Raw genomic sequence first — 20,625 nt, forward strand, 5'->3', positions numbered from 1 at the left:
CTACTTCAAGTGTTTATTTCTGTTAATGTTGATGATTATGGCTTACAGCCAATGAAAACACAAAAGTCATTAACTCATTAAATTAGAATAATTAACAAAAAACACCTGCAAAGGCTTCCTACACGTATAAAAAGATCCCTTAGTCTGTTTCAGTAGGCTCCACAATCATGGGGAAGACTGCTGACTTGACAGATGTCCAGAAGGCAGCCATTGACACTAAGTAAATGCAAAGTAAATTTTGAATTTCATTTGGAAATCAAGGTCCCAGAGTCTGGAGGAAGAGTGGAGAGGCACACAATCCTAGCTGCTTGAGGTCTAGTGTGAAGTTTCCACAATCAGTGATGGTTTGGGGAGCCATGCCATCTGCTGGTGTAGGTCCACTGTGTTTTATCAAGACCAAAGTCAGCGCCGCCGTCTACCAGGAAATTTTAGAGCACTTCATGCTTCCCTGTGCTGACAAGCTTTTTGGAGATGGAAATTTCATTCTCCAGCAGGACTTGGCACCTGTCCACACTGCCAAAAGTACCAATGCCTGATTTACACACAACAGTATCACTTTGCTTGATTGGCCAGAAAGCTCGCCTGACCTTAACCACATAGGGAATCTATGGGGTATTGTCAAGAGGAAGATGAGAGACACCAGACCAAACAATGCAGACGAGCTAAAGGCTGCTATCAATGCAACCCGGGCTTCCATAACACCTCAGCAGTGCCACAGGCTGATCACCTCCATGCCACGCCACATTGCTGCAGTAATTGATGCAAAAGGAGCCCCGACCAAGTATTGAGTGCATTTACTGAACATACATTTCAGTAGGCCAACATTTCGGATTTTAAAAACATTTTTCAGGCTGATCTTCTAAAGTATTCTAATTTACTGAGATAATGATTTTTGTGTTTTCATTGGCTGTAATCCATAATCGTCAACATTAATAGAAATAAACAGTTGAAAAAGATCACTCTGTTTGTAATGACTATATATAATATGAGTTTCACTTTTTGTATTGAAGAACTGAAATAAGTTAACTTTTTGATGATATTCGAATTTTGTGAGAAGCACCTGTGTATATATATATATATATATATATATATATATATATATATATATATATATATATATATATATATATATATATGTATATGTTGTGGAATACCTATACTTACAGGACATTCAATAGACCCTCTTGCACTATGTGCACTGTAGTCTTCCACATACCCTTCCTGCCTGCCTAACTCCTGCTATCACCACTGAATATATGCAGCTGGATTAGTCCTCAGAAGGACTGTTAGTTCAGTTGGATATATATACAGTATGTTGTGGAATACCTATACTAACTATAAACAAGAAAATCTCTCCCTTACTCAGCAGCACTTCTCCCTACTCTGTCTGATTCCGGGGTAGACTGTGACGAGCATAGCGGCGCCAGGTCTTATATAGACCTGATGACGCTGTGCAGCCAGCCAATCACTGTAATGCCCACAGCCAACATGGCTACAGCATTACAGTGTGTGGCAGGCAATCCCTGCATGTTCATTGGCTCTCTAAAGAGCGCCAAACATGCAGGGAGGGGACCAGAGTTCCTGCCTGAGCAACCAGGAAATACTCGTCTAGCGCTGAGCTTGTCAAGCACAGTGATGCTCGGGCGAGTACTGAGCAGTGGCGAGCACGTTCGCTCATCACTAGATATGTGGTGTAAGGCAGCACACACAGAACTTTATTAAGCAAGAGTAGAGGATTGTGAGACTTATTTCTGCACAATGAAGCCACAGTGAGTGTCCATATGACACTTTTGTCAAATGTTCTTTTCATAACTTTTGGGCTTAACCTACTATTCCAAAACAGACAGCCACATTTTGATGAAGTTAATGGTGAATGCACAGGGATGGAGGAAGACAAATGTCTAAATGTCTTTATTCTGACTTGACTCATTTGACCTTTACCCTTGAAGGCTTGGTAATCTTCTCGCAAGTCAAACCAAATGCAACCACTAAACTTTGGTCAATATCATCCATGGACCTCATGGTAATCTGGTCCATGTTATTCTGATTTCCCTATTGTGCCCGACAGTAAAAAAAAAATGTATAAAATAAAACAGGGTCTACACACCTTTTAGTATTAAATTAATGTACAGGTGCATTATTGTTTCTCTAGCGCCATCTATTGGAGAACTAAAAATGTATATACTGAAACTAGAGTGATATGTATTTACAGACAATTACACTGACTTGATAATTCCTTTTATAGGTTGAAAGTATTCTTCCACCCCTTAAAATACCCAGGGACTCTGTTTCACAAAAGGCTCATTCTAGCAGACCCAATAGTAACAGCAATCTAGAGCAGGTCTGTGGCCTAAGCAGTGAACTGAAGCCACCCCATCACCTCTCATGGTGATTACTCCTATCAACAGGCCCAAACAATGGGTTCACTAATTCGCTCATTGTGTTACCAACTTTTGCAGAAGAGAAAGAAGGACAAGCTATGGTCACTTCCCTAATCACATCCCGTGGTGGCAGTACATCGGGGCAAAGTCCCAAATTCGGGACTGTACCACTGTATTCGGGCTGATTGGGACCTATGGATTATTTTTTGTTCAATCGTAGTTGTAGTAGCAATAACATTTTCATTTTTACATATGCTTAACTATGTGATGTCTTGCTCTTTTGTGAGACGAGCTGTAGTTTTTTTAAGTGCCATTTTGCCAAACAGTTCTGCAAGGCTTTGTTTATGTGTAGCGTAAATGCTGCAATTTTTCTGCAGGTCTCCCACCAAACTACACAATAACAATCTTCCCTGGTTATTGCTGCATTTCTTTATGCATTCTTTTATGCTTTTTCTCCTTTATTTGATGCATTTTTGGTGCAGATTTGAAGCAGATTGTTTATAGCACAGAAAAGTTTTGGACAATTATAAACAGGAGATTTTCTTTTCAAAAACACGCAGAGGAAAAATGCAGCATTTACGTAGCCCAACTGTCCGTCCAAGGTGGATGTGATTTAATAAAAACTCATGTTGAACATGCTATTGAACTGTGCGATTTTTTTGCATATTTTTTTCTCTATAGGCTTGTATGGTAAGCCTGAAAAAAGTGTATGCAAAACAAATGTGTGGCGCCCTGCTGTGCACAGGTACCACAGGACCCAAAAGGGTACATGGATGGACTTCTCAACAAGAGGCCCTCATTTTATACAAACACCTCCACCCTTCCACCTCATACCACCAGAGGGAGCCCGTTAGTGATATATATACTGGAGGGTGGAGTTAGGTAGTCAGAGTGTGCTGACGCTAGGAGATCAGTGAAGACGCAGCACACTGGCTGCTGTGCTTAGGCGGGCCAAGGCCTACAGCATGAGTAGAAGCCTAAGGGGCCCCGAGTGTGGCTGGAGGCAAGAAGCAGAGGAGAGAAGTGATAAGGGGGCAGAGGAGCATCATAGGCTCATCCCAGAATGTAAACCGGACACCGGGTCCGCGCCTACAGGGTCCCTTTATACCCAGTAGGAATCACCGGCATACCAGGAGGACTACAAGTCCGTGGCCGACCTGTAGCTAAACCTATTACAGGACCAGGAACCACGAAGGCCCCGGTGCCCAGGGATAGTGGTTGCCAAAGGAAGGTCCTACTACCAAGCGACAGGTGAAGGAACAGCATGACACAACAGCTAGGCCCAGTTGCAGGCTGGCCAGGAGCTTAGAGAGAGGGAGATACGGACCAGGAGGCCTTATACCCACTCACTGGGGAGAAGTCCTGAAGTGCACCCTTCCTACCGAGTACCCTGGACCGTACCTGACATCCGCACCAGTAAAGGTATTGAAGCAAACCCCCTGTCTCTGTCAGTTACCCCTGCTGCGCCATCCCGACTGCACTACAAGCCCCAGCATCTCCACCCACCGTCAAACTCTATATTGCCCTGAGGCCCGCTCCACCTGTGGGGAGCTGTTCTATCCTTGCTGCCTATCAACTGCCTCAGGGGTCTGCAGCAGTGCTGGTACAAATGACCAGAAACCACAGGTGGCGTCACGATCAAACTACAAATCCCATATAAACTATCCCCTTTTTCGTGACCGCCCTGGGCCACGGACCGGGCCAGCTACTGTGACATATTCCCCCCAGCATCCATAGGCCCAGACACCGAGTACCCCACTGCCCTGGGGGCGCGTCAAATGCAGTTACATTTTTAAGTGCAGAATCAAAGCTTTTCTGAACTGTAAAAAATCATTAACAAGCAGCTTAAAAAATGTTCAAGAAAAATATGAAAAATGGTGTATAAAATACACGAGGTATTGGTCGATATTTTGACCAAAATACGTAGACTGCCTTTTTTCAGTGATTTTTTTTTGAGTTTATGTCATTTATCAGTGGAATGTATCAGATCTTTGGTTCTGGCACACACTTATACATAGGCTGGACCTGCCCTATAGTCCATAGTCATAGGCATTACAGCATTCCAAATAAGCTTTCTCCCTCTATATTGCTACTCGGTAATAAACCTCATAAAATTAAAAATGTTGCCTTTAAATTACTACAACATCCTGACATATTGCTATGGCGGCTCATCTTCATGTGGCAAAGTGAAGGAGACTTCAATGTGCCTTGTGTTGGATATGGTGAGTGATAGCTCGTATGAATAAAATTGTGATCTGTGAAAATTTAATGGAAATACGTTTGCATAAGGTTGCTCAGTTTGAAAAAATGTGAACCTTATGGATATTGCATAGTAATGTTCAACATTCAACTATTATGTACAATTATAGCTATCTTGTGTTCAAGTGTGTGGGAAACCAAAAAAACATTAAAAGTACAATTTAAGCTTGTTAACTCGCAGCATTTTTGGCACATAGTCTCTGCTCATTTTTGCTACAGAAAAAACATAGCGTTTTACAGTACCAGCAAAATTAATAAGCTTTCTGAAATGTCATGCACACGCTGCTTATTTTTTTCCTTACAGATTTGAACCATTTTTTTTAATGAAATCTGCAGCATATCCATTTTTTCAACATTCAATTGAATGGAAATAAAAAATGCAAGTAAAAATGCATCAAAAGGCACACTAAGGCTACGTTCCCACAATGAGCTTTTGGTGAATTTTTGCCTCTGTGTATTTTTGCTGTGTTAAAAACGCAGCATCTTAGAGTTCTAGCAAAGTAGATGGGATTTATAGACATCTCATTTGCACTGTGCATCTTTTTTCCTCAACGTAACTATCTTATGGTGCGAGTTTCAGATCTGCACCATGTCAATTTCTCTTGAAATTTCTGTGCGGATTTTCTCCATAGACTTGTATTTGTTTCCGCGGCTGAAACGCATCAAAAACACATGTAATCCACACCTAAGTATGTCAATAAAGTTTTGTCAAAGCCAAATACCAGTAAGTATAAAACACGAAGCAGCTTTATTTAAAGCATAACACATCAATAAGAGACAAAAGCACAATAAAAAATCATGTTAAAAAAATGCACACAAAAACGCAAGTAAACTAAGTGCAGGAATTCTGCAGATTCAAAAGCTCACCAAAAACTTATTGTGAGAATGTGACGCCCTCCCTGAGCGGTGGGGTACCTGGAGCCGGGCCTCTTGCTGATGTTGAGGGGATGCAGTCGTGGCCTAGACCCGTTCCGTGCCCAGGGCAGTGTGCTGCCCTGAGGCCTAGCTCCACCTGTGGGGAGCGACACCATAAAAATAATGGGCTTCTTTTAGGATGAGTGGTATTTCGACTACGCCACCTGTGGTGTCTGGTGAGGGTCACCAGCGCTGCAACAGTCCACTGAGGCTGGTGTTATGGGCAGCTAAGATAGGACGGCTCCCCACAGGCGGAGCAGGCCTCAGGGCAGTGTGGGAAGGAATGGTGGGTGCAGTGCCACGCAGAAAATAACAGGCTGGGGCGGTGTGTGAAGTTATCCAGGGTTTTTACTCACTTTCAGATGATCTTAAGCCGCAAAGCTTCCCTCTGCTACACACGGCGCACTGCGGCCACCAGGAAGGGGGTTCAGCACTTCCCAGGTAGATAAGGAGCACCTGTCGAGACCCCTCTGGTGTGTGTTCCTCTCCTTGGTAAGTTCTCCCACTAAGCCTTCTCCTGACAGTGTGTGGTATGAACGTGGTGTAAGCCCGGGTCCCACCGAATAAACGCAGTGTAAGAGATACGGGTGGCGTAGGCCGCTCTGTCCGTATCCCCCTGGGATCCACTAAGCCTCCGGGCTTTTCTGACTGAGACGTGAAGTTGCAAAGTCAGATATCAGGGGCCGGTCACCCCTCTTGCAGCAGGAAACCCTCTGACTAGGCCAGAGTGAGGTATACAGGTGGTGACTCCGCTCCGTCCGTATCCCCTGGGATCCTTTTGCCTGTGGAGCCTAACTCCTCTGCTCCTCTCCAGGCCTTCTTAGGTCAGGACCTTGACCGGGTAGAGACAGTGGTTAACTCTGATCCGCTCCTGGTCTCAAGGCCAGAGAACGAGGACCGTGTATCTTCAGTCAGCTGCGGGCGTTTGCTGGACTCTGGCAGAAGACCACAATCACAGACGGAGGCCACAATGACAGACGAAGATCACAATCAAAGACCTTGAACTAAAGATGGCCGAAGGTTAAATATGAATCAATAAGTGCTTCCTAAAAGTGTGTCCTCCACCCTCACCCACTACATGGTTCCCCCTATCTTTGGTTCCCCCCATCTCCTCTATCCCGGCCCGGGGCAGCACCCTGGTGCATTTAGACCCCCTACAGGACAGGAGTGGTGTAGTGTTGAGTGGTAAAGTAGGGTCCTGAGTGATGCTCCATCCTTACATGGAAGAGGAGATACCACACCTCAAACTGAGGTGCAGTACCCCTGTGGCGACTAAACCCTCATGGGCGCCACAAGAACGTAGTCTAAAACACAGAAAAAATGTGTCAAAAACACGCATATTTTTCAAGGTGTTTTTGTGACGCCCAGCTGCGCTTGGTATCACAGATCCTAGAAGAGTGCATTGATGGAATCCTCCACAAGAGGCCCCCATAACCATTCACACATCTCCACCTTCCACCTCAGACCAGCAGAGGGAGCCCGTTAGTGAGATACATAGGGAAGGTGGAGCCAGGCAGTTCAGTTCCTGCAGTAGAGAAGCCTGAGAGAGGACAGTCTGCAGTGGAGCTCAGTGATTCAGCAGTTCCTCTGGAGAGTTCAGCAAGAAAGGTCTGAATTCAGAGTTGAGCTCAGTTGAGTTGTAGCTCAGAATAGTGAGCTTTAGGTGTGCCGGCGCCATAAGATCGGTGAAGCTCGGCAAGCTGCCGTTAGTGTGTAAGAGTAACTGATAGTACAGACATTGATACCTCACAGACCACCGCACTACGCAGATCAACACGTAGCACGCGAGGTAAAACCCCTGTCAGGTACAAGCAGTAAAATAGTCAAATTTCTGAGAATGTAGATAGTTACCCATGGGGTATTATATAGTATTGTGTATTATTGTACTGTATTATTGTGTATTTTCATGCAAATGTATATTATTTTGTGCTTTGCTTTATTATTGAACAGTTCAAGTGACATGGACACTTTACTTTATTAATTCCTTTATTGTTTGCATAAAGAACTTCGTGGCTGAGGACTGTGTGCAGCCCAAAAACTGCTTTTTGTATATAATTGCACTCCCTGGAGTGCCCCTTTTAGGTGACCTCAGAAGGAAAACCTGTCTGGAGTGGCTCTATTGGAGGTCTAACTCGGGATCTTCATGCCCTGCAGCCACCCCAGGGCCTACATTGAGGGTTTGGGACAGGTCCCTCAAAACTACCAAGTACTCTACCCTGTGAGATGAACATCCTGTCTGGGAACCTCACCACAAGAGACTTGAATTCTGAGGACGCTTGATATCTGTTTATGTTTTGTTATGTAACGTTTAAGAAATGTGCCTCCCATAAAGGGAATATTGTTAATGTTTCTTATTGTTGTTTTAAAATGTACTTCAGCCCGGGAGTGCTGAGCTTTGCTAGGGGGAAATGTGACGCCCAGCTGCGCTTGGTATCACAGATCCTAGAAGAGTGCAATTATGGAATCCTCCACAAGAGGCCCCCATAACCATTCACACATCTCCACCTTCCACCTCAGACCAGCAGATGGAGCCCGTTAGGGAGATAAATAGGGAAGGTGGAGCCAGGCAGTTCAGTTCCTGCAGTAGAGAAGCCTGAGAGAGGACAGTCTGCAGTGGAGCTCAGTGATTCAGCAGTTCCTCTGGAAAGTTCAGCAAGTAAGGTCAGAATTCAGAGTTGAGCTCAGTTGAGTTGTAGCTCAGAATAGTGAGCTTCAGGTGTGCCGGCGCCATAAGATCGGTGAAGCGCGGCAAGCTGTCGTTAGTGTGTATAGCCTAGTGAGGGCCCGAGTAGGCCGAAGGCGAGTGGAGAGTTAGTACATAGGGGGCAGAGGAGCTTAACTAGCTCACCCCGAAGCATTACCGGACACCGGGTCCGAGCTTACCGGGATCTCTAAGACCCAGTAAGGCATAACCGGAATCCCTGGAGAACTACAGGCCCCAGGATCGCTAAAGTGCTGATACGTAACAGAGCCGGGAAACACATAGGCCCCGCAAGCCGAGGAGTGTGTATTCCAAGAGAACGCCCTTCCACAATGTCAGCCAGCGCAGGACAGAGACAAAGTTAGGCCTAGTTCCAGGCAGGTCAGAAACTTACTAAGCAGAGGCAAGAAACAGGAGGCCCTACAACCGCTCATTGGGGAGGATCTTGATATGCACCCTTCACCCTACAGTGCTCCGGGATGTGCCTGAAATTCCATCAGTAAAAGGTACTGAAGTGACTATCGTGTCTGTCCCTGTTCTTGCTCTGACCCGGTTGGGTCTCACCTGTCCTGCATCCCCCTTTCCGTAAGCTGCCCTGAGGCCTAGCTCCACCTGTGGGGAGCGACACCATCTAAGCTGCCTTATCACCGGCCTCAGTGGACTGCCGCAGCGCTGGTGAATCTCACCAGAAACCACAGGTGGCGTCACGAACTTCAATAAAGCTAATAAACAAACCAATCCCTTTTTAAAAGATGACCCCAGAGTACGGGCCCGGGAGCCGACCACCGCGACATCCCCAAGGTCAGGCAAAAAGGCCCGGGTACCGAGTCGTCCCCATCACCCTGGGCAAGTCATTCTTTCTTGGCGTCACGAGCAGGATTGCGTGCCCGCTGCAACGACGGAGTGTTATGCCCGTTGCCACCGGGTACTGTGCGCCTTTATTGAAGTGAACTGTATATTTGACTGTGGTGAAGATTGCCTCCATTGTTGGGCCGCCGAGCGGGAAGAAGGGCGTAACCGCGGGAAACTGAGGGGCGTACCTGTAAAAGAGTGCAAAGCCCCGGACACGCCCCACGCCTAGACGTCAAACCAAAAAGCGCCAGGTCCTGGAAGGAGCGTCGCTGAACGCCCTGACGTAGGACGCAAGCGACTCAAGGTCCTGAAGGCGACCGTCACCTGCGGAGCTGCGGCCTACCAGAAGAAAAGAAGGTAGGCCACGGTTAGCTAGGGGGGCGCCAGAATGTGTGAGGAACAGCAGAACGCCGGAGCGCAGGTAGACGGCCCCGATGTACAACCCGCGCCTGCCGCCGAGCAGGCCAAAGCGGCCGCTCCACCAGCAGCGCCTGTAACTCCTGTCATCCCCATAACTCTACCGTACATTCCTGGAGCAAAGTGGCTTCCCCAGTACAACTGTAAACCAGATACCCTGTCTGAATTTAAACGAAAGATATGTTGTATCTTAGACATGTACTCTATGACAGGCAAGCAAAGGGCCGCTGTTGTATTAGGACAACTGACCGGTGCTGCGGAGCGGGAAGTGGAAACATGGTCGGCCGCAGACCAGGAGTCAGTGTCCGCAATGTTTAATAAACTACAGACTGTTTTTGAGGATCATACTGAGTCGGACCTCAGGATGAGGTTCTACAACTGTTCTCAACAGCCAGAGGACAATGTTCGGGACTATGCCTGGCGTCTACAAGGGGCCCTGCGAGCTCTGAGACAGGTTAGTCCGACCAGCATCGACAATGAAAACAAAATGCTGAAGGAACAGTTTGTCCGGGGACTGAAGTCTCCTGAGGAGAGCAGGACTGTGCGTTGGTGGTCCCTGGATCACCCAGATGCCACCTTTGACAATCTTAGGGGCATGGCTATAAAAGGAATGCAGCCCCTGGAAACAAATTGCATCCAATGTTATCAGGGTGGAGCCACCCCAGTGCCTACAACACCCACCTTTTCCCCGGTGGCTGCTGAAGCCAAGGTTCCAGCAACATCCCCTAGAGAGCTGGACAGTCTGCGCTCTGAAGTGCGTCAGTTGAGCAAAACCCTGACCACTGTGCTGAGTGCTCTGCAGCTGCGGATGGAGCCCGAGGAAGGAGGGAAGATCCTGTTAGCCGATAGCCCTGAGGATGTCCCCTGGATGCGAAGGAGGAGGAGGACAACACCACCCTCTACGAGGACCAGTGACCAGCGCCGTCCACAGAAGGACCCTACCTGCTACTGCTGTCGTAAGATCGGACACACCGCCCAGAATTGTCCTTTAAACGAGAAAACCTTGGGGCCGAGGGCCGACACTCAGGAGTAAATTCCCCAGGCCCATCAGACTGGTACAACAGGTTCGTCGGAGGAAGACCCTTCCTGTCTGCTGGACACAGGATCTCAGGTAACCATCATGCCTGACGTCCTCTACAAGAGGTTCTGGTCCATGGACGACCTACGTCCGCCAGCTCCAAATCTTTCTGTTCATGCCTCAAACGGACTCCCCTTTAACCTAATCGGGGTTAAGAATGTGACTGTAAAGGTGGGGAGAGTGGAGCTGAAGGACCAGGGGCTAATTGTAGTAGAGACTAATCCTGATGACACCAATCCGTATATGGTACATGGCACTAACATTGTTGGTAACTGTTTGGGAGAAGTTGTGTTCTTGCTCCAACAGATAGCTGACACTGTCAGACCAGGACAGAGGAGGGCGCTGCAGAAGGAGATCCGAGTCCTGATGTACCAACAGCAAGTAAGGTTAACGGAAGGTGAAATTGGTAATGTGCGTGTAACGGACCCCATACCCATTGTCATCCCCCCAATGAGTGAAATGCTCATCTGTTGTAGAGCTGCTATAGGTCTTAGAGGACAGAGCTACCAGGCGGTAGTAGAACCCCTTTGCTCCAAGCACAGACCCACGCTCTTAACCACCAGAGGAGTGGTAGATGTACGCAATGGGAGGGTGCCCGTCCGTCTTCTCAACTGTGGGGAAGATGAGGCCAGATTGCCACATTATGCCACTGTTGCCAAATTACATGCTGTAAATAACAACTGCATTCACAAGGCGGAGTCCTTAACCTCCCCAGATGAAGTGGAGGATAATGACCCTGCGACCCAGGTGGAGGATTGGTGTCAACAGCTCCATGTTGGGACAGACACCACTCCTGCCCATCAAAAACAGGGTGTACACTGGGTGGTTCTAGAATACGCGCAGGTGTTCAGTAAACATCCACTTGACTTCGGGAGGATTAAGGGGGTTCAACACCTTATCCCCACAGGCGACCATCCCCCAATCAAAGAACGTTACAGGCCTATACCACCAGCTCACTACCAGAAGGCTAAGGAGATGCTGCACGACATGAGAAAGGCGGGGGTAATAAGGGATAGTTGTAGTAGTACCTGGGCAGCTCCCCTAGTGCTAGTTAGGAAAAAGTACGGGAGCATGAGAATGTGTGTAGATTACCGTCAAGTAAATCGCATTACACATAAAGATGCATACCCTTTACCACGCATAGAGGAGTCCCTAGCTGCCTTAAAGTCTGCAAATTACTTTTCCACCCTTGACCTCACTACTGGGTACTGGCAAGTAGCTGTGGCTGAGGAGGATCGGGAGAAGACGGCCTTTACAACCCCAATGGGACTCTGCGAGTTCAACAGTATGCCATTTGGACTCTGCAATGACCCTGGGACGCTCCAGAGATTGATGGAGTGCTGCCTGGGACACCGCAACTTCGAGACTGTGTTACTTTACCTGGACGATGTAATAGTGTACTCCAGAACGTAAGAGGACCACTTGAAATACCTGGCAGAGGTATTTGAGTCACTGTCCCGGTACGGGATGAAGCTGAAGCCCTCAAAGTGCCACCTGCTCAAGAGAAAGGTACATGAGGAATCGCTCCTGCCAAACAAACCTGATTGACTTCTACGAGGAAGTTAGCTCTCGAGTAGATCAGGGGGAACCAGTGGATGTCGTGTATCTCGACTTCTCAAAAGCTTTCAATAGCGTGCCACATAATAGGTTGGTATACAAAATGAGAATGATGGGGCTGGGGGAAAATGTCTGCAAGTGGGTAGCAAACTGGCTAAGGGATAGAAGGCAGAGGGTGGTTATAAATGGAACATACTCAGATTGGGTAAGCGTTACTAGTGGGGTACCACAGGGGTCTGTACTAGGCCCAATGTTATTTAATATCTTTATTAACGACATAGTCAACGGGATAAATAGTAAAATATCAATATTTGCAGATGACACAAAGTTATGTAAAACAATTAATACAAAAGAGGACAGTGCAGACCTACAGAGGGATTTGGATAAGCTGGGTAGGTGGAGCATTAAATGGCAAATGAGGTTTAATGAGGAGAAATGTAAGGTCATACATATGGGAAGGAAAAATGGAAGTCACCAGTACTCACTGAATGGGAAATCATTGGGGAATTCAGAGATGGAGAAGGACTTGGGCATCTTGATTGATAGCAAACTAAATTGGAGTGCACAAAGTCAGGCCGCTGCTGTAAGGGCAAACAGGGTAATGGGATGTATCAGAAGAGGTATAGCTGCAAAGGATGAGAACATTGTTCTTCCACTGTACAAAGCACTGGTCAGACCACACTTGGAATACTGTGCTCAGTTATGGGCCCCAATATATAGAAAGGATATAAACGAGCTTGAAAAGGTACAAAGGAGGGCAACAAAATTAATAAAGGGAATGGAGGGACTGCAATACCCAGAGAGGTTGGCAAAACTAGGACTATTCAGCCTGGAAAAGAGAAGGTTGAGGGGGGACATAATAAATGTGTACCAATATGTTAGGGGACAGTATAGAGACCTTGCCAGGGATTTGTTCAAAAGGAGGGATATTACGGTAACAAGAGGGCATTCACTAAGACTGGAAGAGAAAAGGTTTCAGCACCAGCATAGGAAGGGGTTCTTTACGGTAAGAGCAGTGAGAATATGGAATTCACTGAGTGAGGAGACGGTAATGTCGGATTCACTACACCAGTTCAAGCGGGGACTGGATGCATTTCTAGATACCAGGCAGATTTCAGCATATACTTAAAAATAAAATAAAATAGTAGGTTGATACAGGGATTTATTCTGACTGCTGGTTTCAGAGTCGGGAGGGAATTTTTCCTCAGGTGAAGATTGGCCAAATCATTTGGGGTTTTTGCCCTCCTCTGGATCAACTTTAGCAATTACAGAACTAACAGGTCGAACTTGGTGGACGCAAGTCTTTATTCGGCTTTACAAACTATGTTACTATGTTACCTGGGGCACATCGTCAGTCGGGAAGGGGTAGCACCAGACCCGGGGAAGGTTACTGCCATCCAGAAGTGGCCGGAGCCGAAGAACCTCAAGGAGGTGCGTCAGTTCTTGGGACTAGTAGGATACTATCGGAGGTTGGTAAAAGACTACACCAAGAAAGCAGCCCCTCTGCAAGACCTCCTGGTAGGGCAGTCCCCCAAAGGCAAAAAAAACCCATTCCAATGGGGTAAGGAGCAAGCCGAGTCATTTCAGGAGATGAAGGAGATCCTGACGGGCGATGAGATCCTAGCCTACCCTGACTACAGCCAACCGTTCCTGCTGTATACTGATGCCAGAAACGAAGGGCTGGGCGCTGTCCTAAGTCAGAAGCAGAATGGCCAGGAGAAGGTAATCGCATACGCAAGCAGGAAGCTCCGCCCGACCGAGATGAACCCAGAGAACTATAGCAGCTTCAAGTTGGAGTTCCTGGCCTTGGTCTGGGCCATCACTGAGAGATTTAAGCACTACTTGGCCTCCAGCAAGTTCACTGCCTACACTGACAATAACCCCTTGACCCATCTCGAAACAGCCAAGCTAGGGGCACTGGAACAACGATGGATTGCTCGGCTGGCAAATTATCAATTTACAATTAAATATCGGGCGGGCCGCAAGAACGCCGATGCCCTGTCTTGGATGCCTCACCAGTCAGACACAGAAGAAGAAGTGGATGACCTGGAAGAGATTGAGCTCCCTGCCTTTCACCGGAATGGGATGATCCACGAGCAGCGAACCTCCAGGAAGCAGCGTGGAAAGACGTTAAATCCCCTGCCTCACCACAGCTGGAAAGAGACCCAGGACAGTGACCCGGTTGTCAGCCGCATTAAGGAGCTGATAACCAAAGAAGGTTCCTCTCTGGAAAAAGACTCGTCTCTGCAAGCAAAGCAGCTGTGGAACGAGAGAAGCCGGCTGTTTATCTACCGTGAGAAGCTGTGCCGGAGGTACGTCAATCCAAAAACCCATGAGATGGTATGGCAGATAGTGGTCCCCAAGACAGACATCCAAATGGTGTTGAAGGCCTACCACGATCAGGCGGGGCACTTTGGCTGGAAAAAGCTAGAGACCCTGCTGAAGTGTCGATTCTACTGGGTAGGAATGCGCAGCTCCATTGAGTGGTGGTGCCCGGACTGTGGACCCTGTGGCCTTAGAAGAAAAGACTACAGCAGCCAGAAGGCACCCCTGCAACCCATCAAGACGACTCGACCTCTGGAGATCGTGGCCCTGGACCATGTCAAGTTGTCCCCCAGCAGGTCAGGGTATTCGTATGCTCTGACCATGGCGGATCACTACTCACGTTTCCTGGTGGTCGCCCCCGTCAAAGACCTGACGGCAAAGACAGCAGCGAAGACGTTCCAAGCGTACTTCTGCAGACCCCATGGATACCCTGAGCAGGTACTGACTGACCAAGGCCCGGCCTTTGAGGCTGAATTGTTTAAGGAGTTCTGCCATCTATACGGGTGTAAAAAGATAAGAACTACACCGTACCACCCACAAATAAATAGTCTCTGCGAAAAGATGAACAACATCATCATCGACCTGCTATAGACCATACCACTTGAGGAGAGAAATCAGTGGCCACACCTACTACCTAACCTAGTGGATCTGTACAATCATATACCAGTAAGTTCCACCAATTGCACTCCGGCATACCTCATGCGGGCAAGGCCAGGAAAGCTGCCCATGGATCTGGAGCTTGGTGTTGTTGAGCCTGAAGCTGATATGACCACTGAGGACTGGGGCACCACCAGACAAGAGCAGTACAGAAGAGTACAAGCCTGTGTCGAGGACAGTCTCACTCGGCTGAGAGAAAAGCAGGAGGCACACTACAAGAAAAACGCGCCCGCAGAACCCTTCACACCTGGTGAAACAGTATGGAAAAGGAAAAGACGAAATCACAAACTTGATGACCAGTGGGAAAAAGAACCCTACACTGTGTTGAATTCAAGATTCGATAATAAGAAGACCTGCTTAATCAGTCGAGAAGGAGGAAGAACGTCTGCTACAATGTCCAGGGACCACCTAAAGATATGTCCAAATCTACTGAAACCTCAAGAAGAAGTGCCTCTCGTTATCCCGGAGGAGCCTAAATAAGCAGTGATACACACTGACTTAGGAGATTTCCCGGCAGTTTGGCCCCAACTAGGAGGAGCAGTAATCATTCCAACACTCCAATTCTACGAACAGCCAGAAAACCCTTCACCGCAAGTTGAACCTGTAAGTGCTGCAGAAGAGCCTAGTGCCGCAGAAGAGCCAGCTCAAGAAGAATCCCCAGATGAAGGATCCCCGGCAGGAGAAGAGCAGGAAGGCCCAGCCAATGGTAGACTTGCTTGTACCAGAGAGAGGTTAAGGCAGTTTTACAACTTAGTCACACGTAGAGCAGACAGAGTAACTGATAGTACAGACATTGATACCTCACAGACCACCGCACTACGCAGATCAACACGTAGCACGCGAGGTAAAACCCCTGTCAGGTACAAGCAGTAAAATAGTCAAATTTCTGAGAATGTAGATAGTTACCCATGGGGTATTATATAGTATTGTGCATTATTGTACTGTATTATTGTGTATTTTGTGCTTTGCTTTATTATTGAACAGTTCAAGTGACATGGACACTTTACTTTATTAATTCCTTTATTGTTTGCATAAAGAACTTCGTGGCTGAGGACTGTGTGCAGCCCAAAAACTGCTTTTTGTATATAATTGCACTCCCTGGAGTGCCCCTTTTAGGTGACCTCAGAAGGAAAACCTGTCTGGAGTGGCTCTATTGGAGGTCTAACTCGGGATCTTCATGCCCTGCAGCCACCCCAGGGCCTACATTGAGGGTTTGGGACAGGTCCCTCAAAACTACCAAGTACTCTACCCTGTGAGATGAACATCCTGTCTGGGAACCTCACCACAAGAGACTTGAATTCTGAGGACGCTTGATATCTGTTTATGTTTTGTTATGTAACGTTTAAGAAATGTGCCTCCCATAAAGGGAATATTGTTAATGTTTCTTATTGTTGTTTTAAAATGTACTTCAGCCCGGGAGTGCTGAGCTTTGCTAGGGGGAAATGTGACGCCCAGCTGCGCTTGGTATCACAGATCCTAGAAGAGTGCAATTATGGAATCCTCCACAAGAGGCCCCCATAACCATTCACACATCTCCACCTTCCACCTCAGACCAGCAGATGGAGCCCGTTAGGGAGATAAATAGGGAAGGTGGAGCCAGGCAGTTCAGTTCCTGCAGTAGAGAAGCCTGAGAGAGGACAGTCTGCAGTGGAGCTCAGTGATTCAGCAGTTCCTCTGGAAAGTTCAGCAAGTAAGGTCAGAATTCAGAGTTGAGCTCAGTTGAGTTGTAGCTCAGAATAGTGAGCTTCAGGTGTGCCGGCGCCATAAGATCGGTGAAGCGCGGCAAGCTGCCGTTAGTGTGTATAGCCTAGTGAGGGCCCGAGTAGGCCGAAGGCGAGTGGAGAGTTAGTACATAGGGGGCAGAGGAGCTTAACTAGCTCACCCCGAAGCATTACCGGACACCGGGTCCGAGCTTACCGGGATCTCTAAGACCCAGTAAGGCATAACCGGAATCCCTGGAGAACTACAGGCCCCAGGATTGCTAAAGTGCTGATACGTAACAGAGCCGGGAAACACATAGGCCCCGCAAGCCGAGGAGTGTGTATTCCAAGAGAACGCCCTTCCACAATGTCAGCCAGTGCAGGACAGAGACAAAGTTAGGCCTAGCTCCAGGCAGGTCAGAAACTTACTACGCAGAGGCAAGAAACAGGAGGCCCTACACCCGCTCATTGGGGAGGATCTTGATATGCACCCTTCACCCTACAGTGCTCCGAGATGTGCCTGAAATTCCATCAGTAAAAGGTACTGAAGTGACTATCGTGTCTGTCCCTGTTCTTGCTCTGACCCGGTTGGGTCTCACCTGTCCTGCATCCCCCTTTCCGTACGCTGCCCTGAGGCCTAGCTCCACCTGTGGGGAGCGACACCATCTAAGCTGCCTTATCACCGGCCTCAGTGGACTGCCGCAGCACTGGTGAATCTCACCAGAAACCACAGGTGGCGTCACGAACTTCAATAAAGCTAATAAACAAACCAATCCCTTTTTAAAAGCTGGCCCCAGAGTACGGGCCCGGGAGCCGACCACTGCGACATCCCCAAGGTCAGGCAAAAAGGCCCGGGTACCGAGCCGTCCCCATCACCCTGGGCGAGTCATTTTTCCTGCCATCACTGATGCAGAAAAATTTCTAATCTGCAAATGCTCAACTAGTATACATACCCTCAGGCCACGTTCACACGTTCAGTATTTGGTCAGTATTTTACCTCAGTATTTGTAAGCCAAAACCAGGAGTGGAGCAATCAGAGGAAAAGTATAATAGAAACAGGTCACCACTTCTGTATTTATCACCCGCTCCTGGTTTTAGCTTACAAATACTGAGTTAAAATACTGACCAAATACTGAACGTGTGAACGTAACCTAAGACATTACTATTTTGCTGTTTTAAGTTTGAATAAGGTCAGCCTTTCGCCTATGTATATTCGTATGTTATTTGTCAATTTGTTTAATTCACCCTGCACGGGGTAATGGCAGATTTTTGCCATACTGTGCTTATTATAATTCAATAAATACAGTTTGAGACATAAACTTAGTAACTTCATCGGCAATCAAGGCTTCATGTTGTAGGAATGGGTTGGTCCAGTGATCTTACAGACCCCATCAAAGCACCATCTTACAATTATGTATGTTTTTGCTTGTTTTAGGATACCATCTCCTTCTCATGCCACATCGTGTGATGCTTTCAAGCTGGGAATCGCTGACAAGATCCAGAGAGAAAGACTAAAATGTTACACTGCTACACTTCACGGAAGTCAAAAAAAGTGATAAAATGCCCCCCTTAAAATCCTTTTTTTCCCCCTATATGAAATGTTTTCTTATACAAAGAAATACAAAGTGGAAAAAAGGAGACCTAATTGGTAGCTCTGTGTTTGTAATTATCTGAACAATTTGATTCTTATAATAAACTAAGCAGGAGAATTACTGTTTTGTTTTGTTTGTTTTGTTCATCTCATCTGACAAAGACTGAAGTAAAAGGTGATCACAATGTAATATACAGCCCAAAATGATATCAACAAAAATATCATCTCATCCTGCAAAAAGCAAACCCCAAACAGCTCCATGCACGGAAAAATGTAAAAAATTATGACTGTTAGAAAATGAAGACATAAAAAACACATGCTTTTTTTTTAAAAGATGTTTTTATTGTGCAAAAACCAAAATACTGTAAAATATCTAAAAATAAATATAAAATTATAAATTTGGCATTGTCCTAATTATGCTGCCCTTCAGAATACATGTCATTTATTTCAGTTATAAAAGTCATTTGTAACGTGTGGTGAACGCCGTAAAGCTAAATTCTTAAAAAACAAAAAATTGCAGAATTACTGTTATTTTTTTGCATTTCCTATAAAAAAAATCATTTATAAATTCTAATCAATAAAAAAATATAATTTTGATAGGTCCTCATATGGCTACATTGACTGAAAATTAAAAATTTTATAGCTTTTGGAATACAACAATGAATATGTGAAACAAAATTGTTAGGTCTGTGGGTCCCTAAAGGGGTTGTCTGGTCAAAACCCATAAGTCTGCAGTCACTCTGTGTGACTGCTGACTTGTGAATGCCCCTAGTGTGCGCACTGTGAGCTGCGGGGATTTGCCGGTTTCAGATCTGGGACAGGAGGGTATGTATGAGTTATACATACTCCCGGCCAGTGGGCACGGCCTCGCTCCATACACTCGTATAGAGCCCCGTCTAGTGACGCGGACGGCCAATGGGCATGTCCAAATAGAGGGTGCAGCCTCACTCAATACAAGTGTATGGAGAGCGAGGTCGCACCCACTGGCCGGGAGTATGTATAACTCATACATACCCTCTGTTACCAGGTCTGAAACTGGCGAATCCCCGCAGCGCACAGTGCATGCGCTGGGCGTATTCATAAGTCTGCAGTCACACAGAGTGACTGCAGACTTATTGGTTTTGACCGGACAACCGCCTTAAATGGGTTAACGCCTTCCTGACATCTGTGGTGCAGCAGGCAATGAGGTCTAGCAAACCTCTGTACATGTACAGAGCTAAACTGTAACTGGCTCATAAGCAGAGCCAGCTTTATTAGCAGCGAGTATCAGCTGTATATTACAGCTAACACCCTGTTGCAATAGCTGTGATCCATGCTAGCACTGATCACAGTCATTTAACCCCTTAGATACTGCTGTAAAGGCCATGGCCCCACTATCAGTATTCGGTCAGTATTTTTACTCAGGAGTGGGAGACAAAACCAGATGAGGAACAATCAGAGAAAAGGTATAATAGAAACAAGTCACCAATTCTGCATTTATCACCCACTAGCAAAAAAGAAGCAAGACAAAAATATATCTCATACCCTACCATAATTATATATAAATGTAAAGCAAAATTGCATAATAAATATAGGGTACTTAGTGAACTATTTTTGATCAAAAAAAGTATACAAGCCGTCCCACCAGCGGCAAGGTGACCCTAAATTGGGACGGTACCTATACTGCCTATATTAAAAACCTTACTGTATATCAAAGTTGAAGTAATGCATATAAAAGGGTAGACAAATAGGACCGGGTCCCAACTCCAGACCACCTAGGCCCGTGGTAAGCTACATATATACCAATCAGCTCAACAAAGGGCATGCCACACCCTTAAATTGCACAGAATGCAAACAAGTCAAAAAACCAGACAATGTGAACTGAGGTGTAAGATGGCAGACATACAAGAAACAGAGGCATGTTCACACTAGCAAAAAAGAAGCAAGACAAATATATATCTCATACCTTACCATAATTATATATAAATGTAAAGCAAAATTGCATAATAAATATAGGGTACTTAGTGAACTATTTTTGATCAAAAAAAGTATACAAGCCGTCCCACCAGCGGCAAGGTGACCCTAAATTGGGACGGTACCTATACTGCCTATATTAAAAACCTTACTGTATATCAAAGTTGAAGTAATGCATATAAAAGGGTAGACAAATAGGACCGGGTCCCAACTCCAGACCACCTAGGCCCGTGGTTTAT

General features: G+C 46.5%; 1 protein-coding gene across 4 annotated transcripts in view; it reads left to right on the forward strand.

The window, feature by feature from the left end:
• The window catches only part of LOC141161593 (uncharacterized), a 674,484-nt gene extending 655,765 nt beyond the window's left edge, over positions 1–18,719 (forward strand). The window contains exon 14 of one of the 4 annotated variants that reach the window (XM_073646616.1): positions 18,278–18,719. In XM_073646616.1, coding sequence (XP_073502717.1) covers positions 18,278–18,398 — 121 coding nt within the window. In that variant the 3' untranslated portion in view covers positions 18,399–18,719. Of the gene's footprint in view, positions 1–2,245; positions 2,391–18,277 lie in introns of those variants that run through there. The other 3 variants (XM_073646615.1, XM_073646612.1, XM_073646613.1) reach the window with 3 other exon arrangements.
• The last annotated feature ends 1,906 nt before the right edge of the window (positions 18,720–20,625 follow it).

Source organism: Phyllobates terribilis, unplaced genomic scaffold, assembly GCF_046119375.1.
Source record: "Phyllobates terribilis strain yellow unplaced genomic scaffold, ASM4611937v1 Scaffold_9__5_contigs__length_417890890, whole genome shotgun sequence".
NCBI lineage: Eukaryota > Metazoa > Chordata > Amphibia > Anura > Dendrobatidae > Phyllobates > Phyllobates terribilis.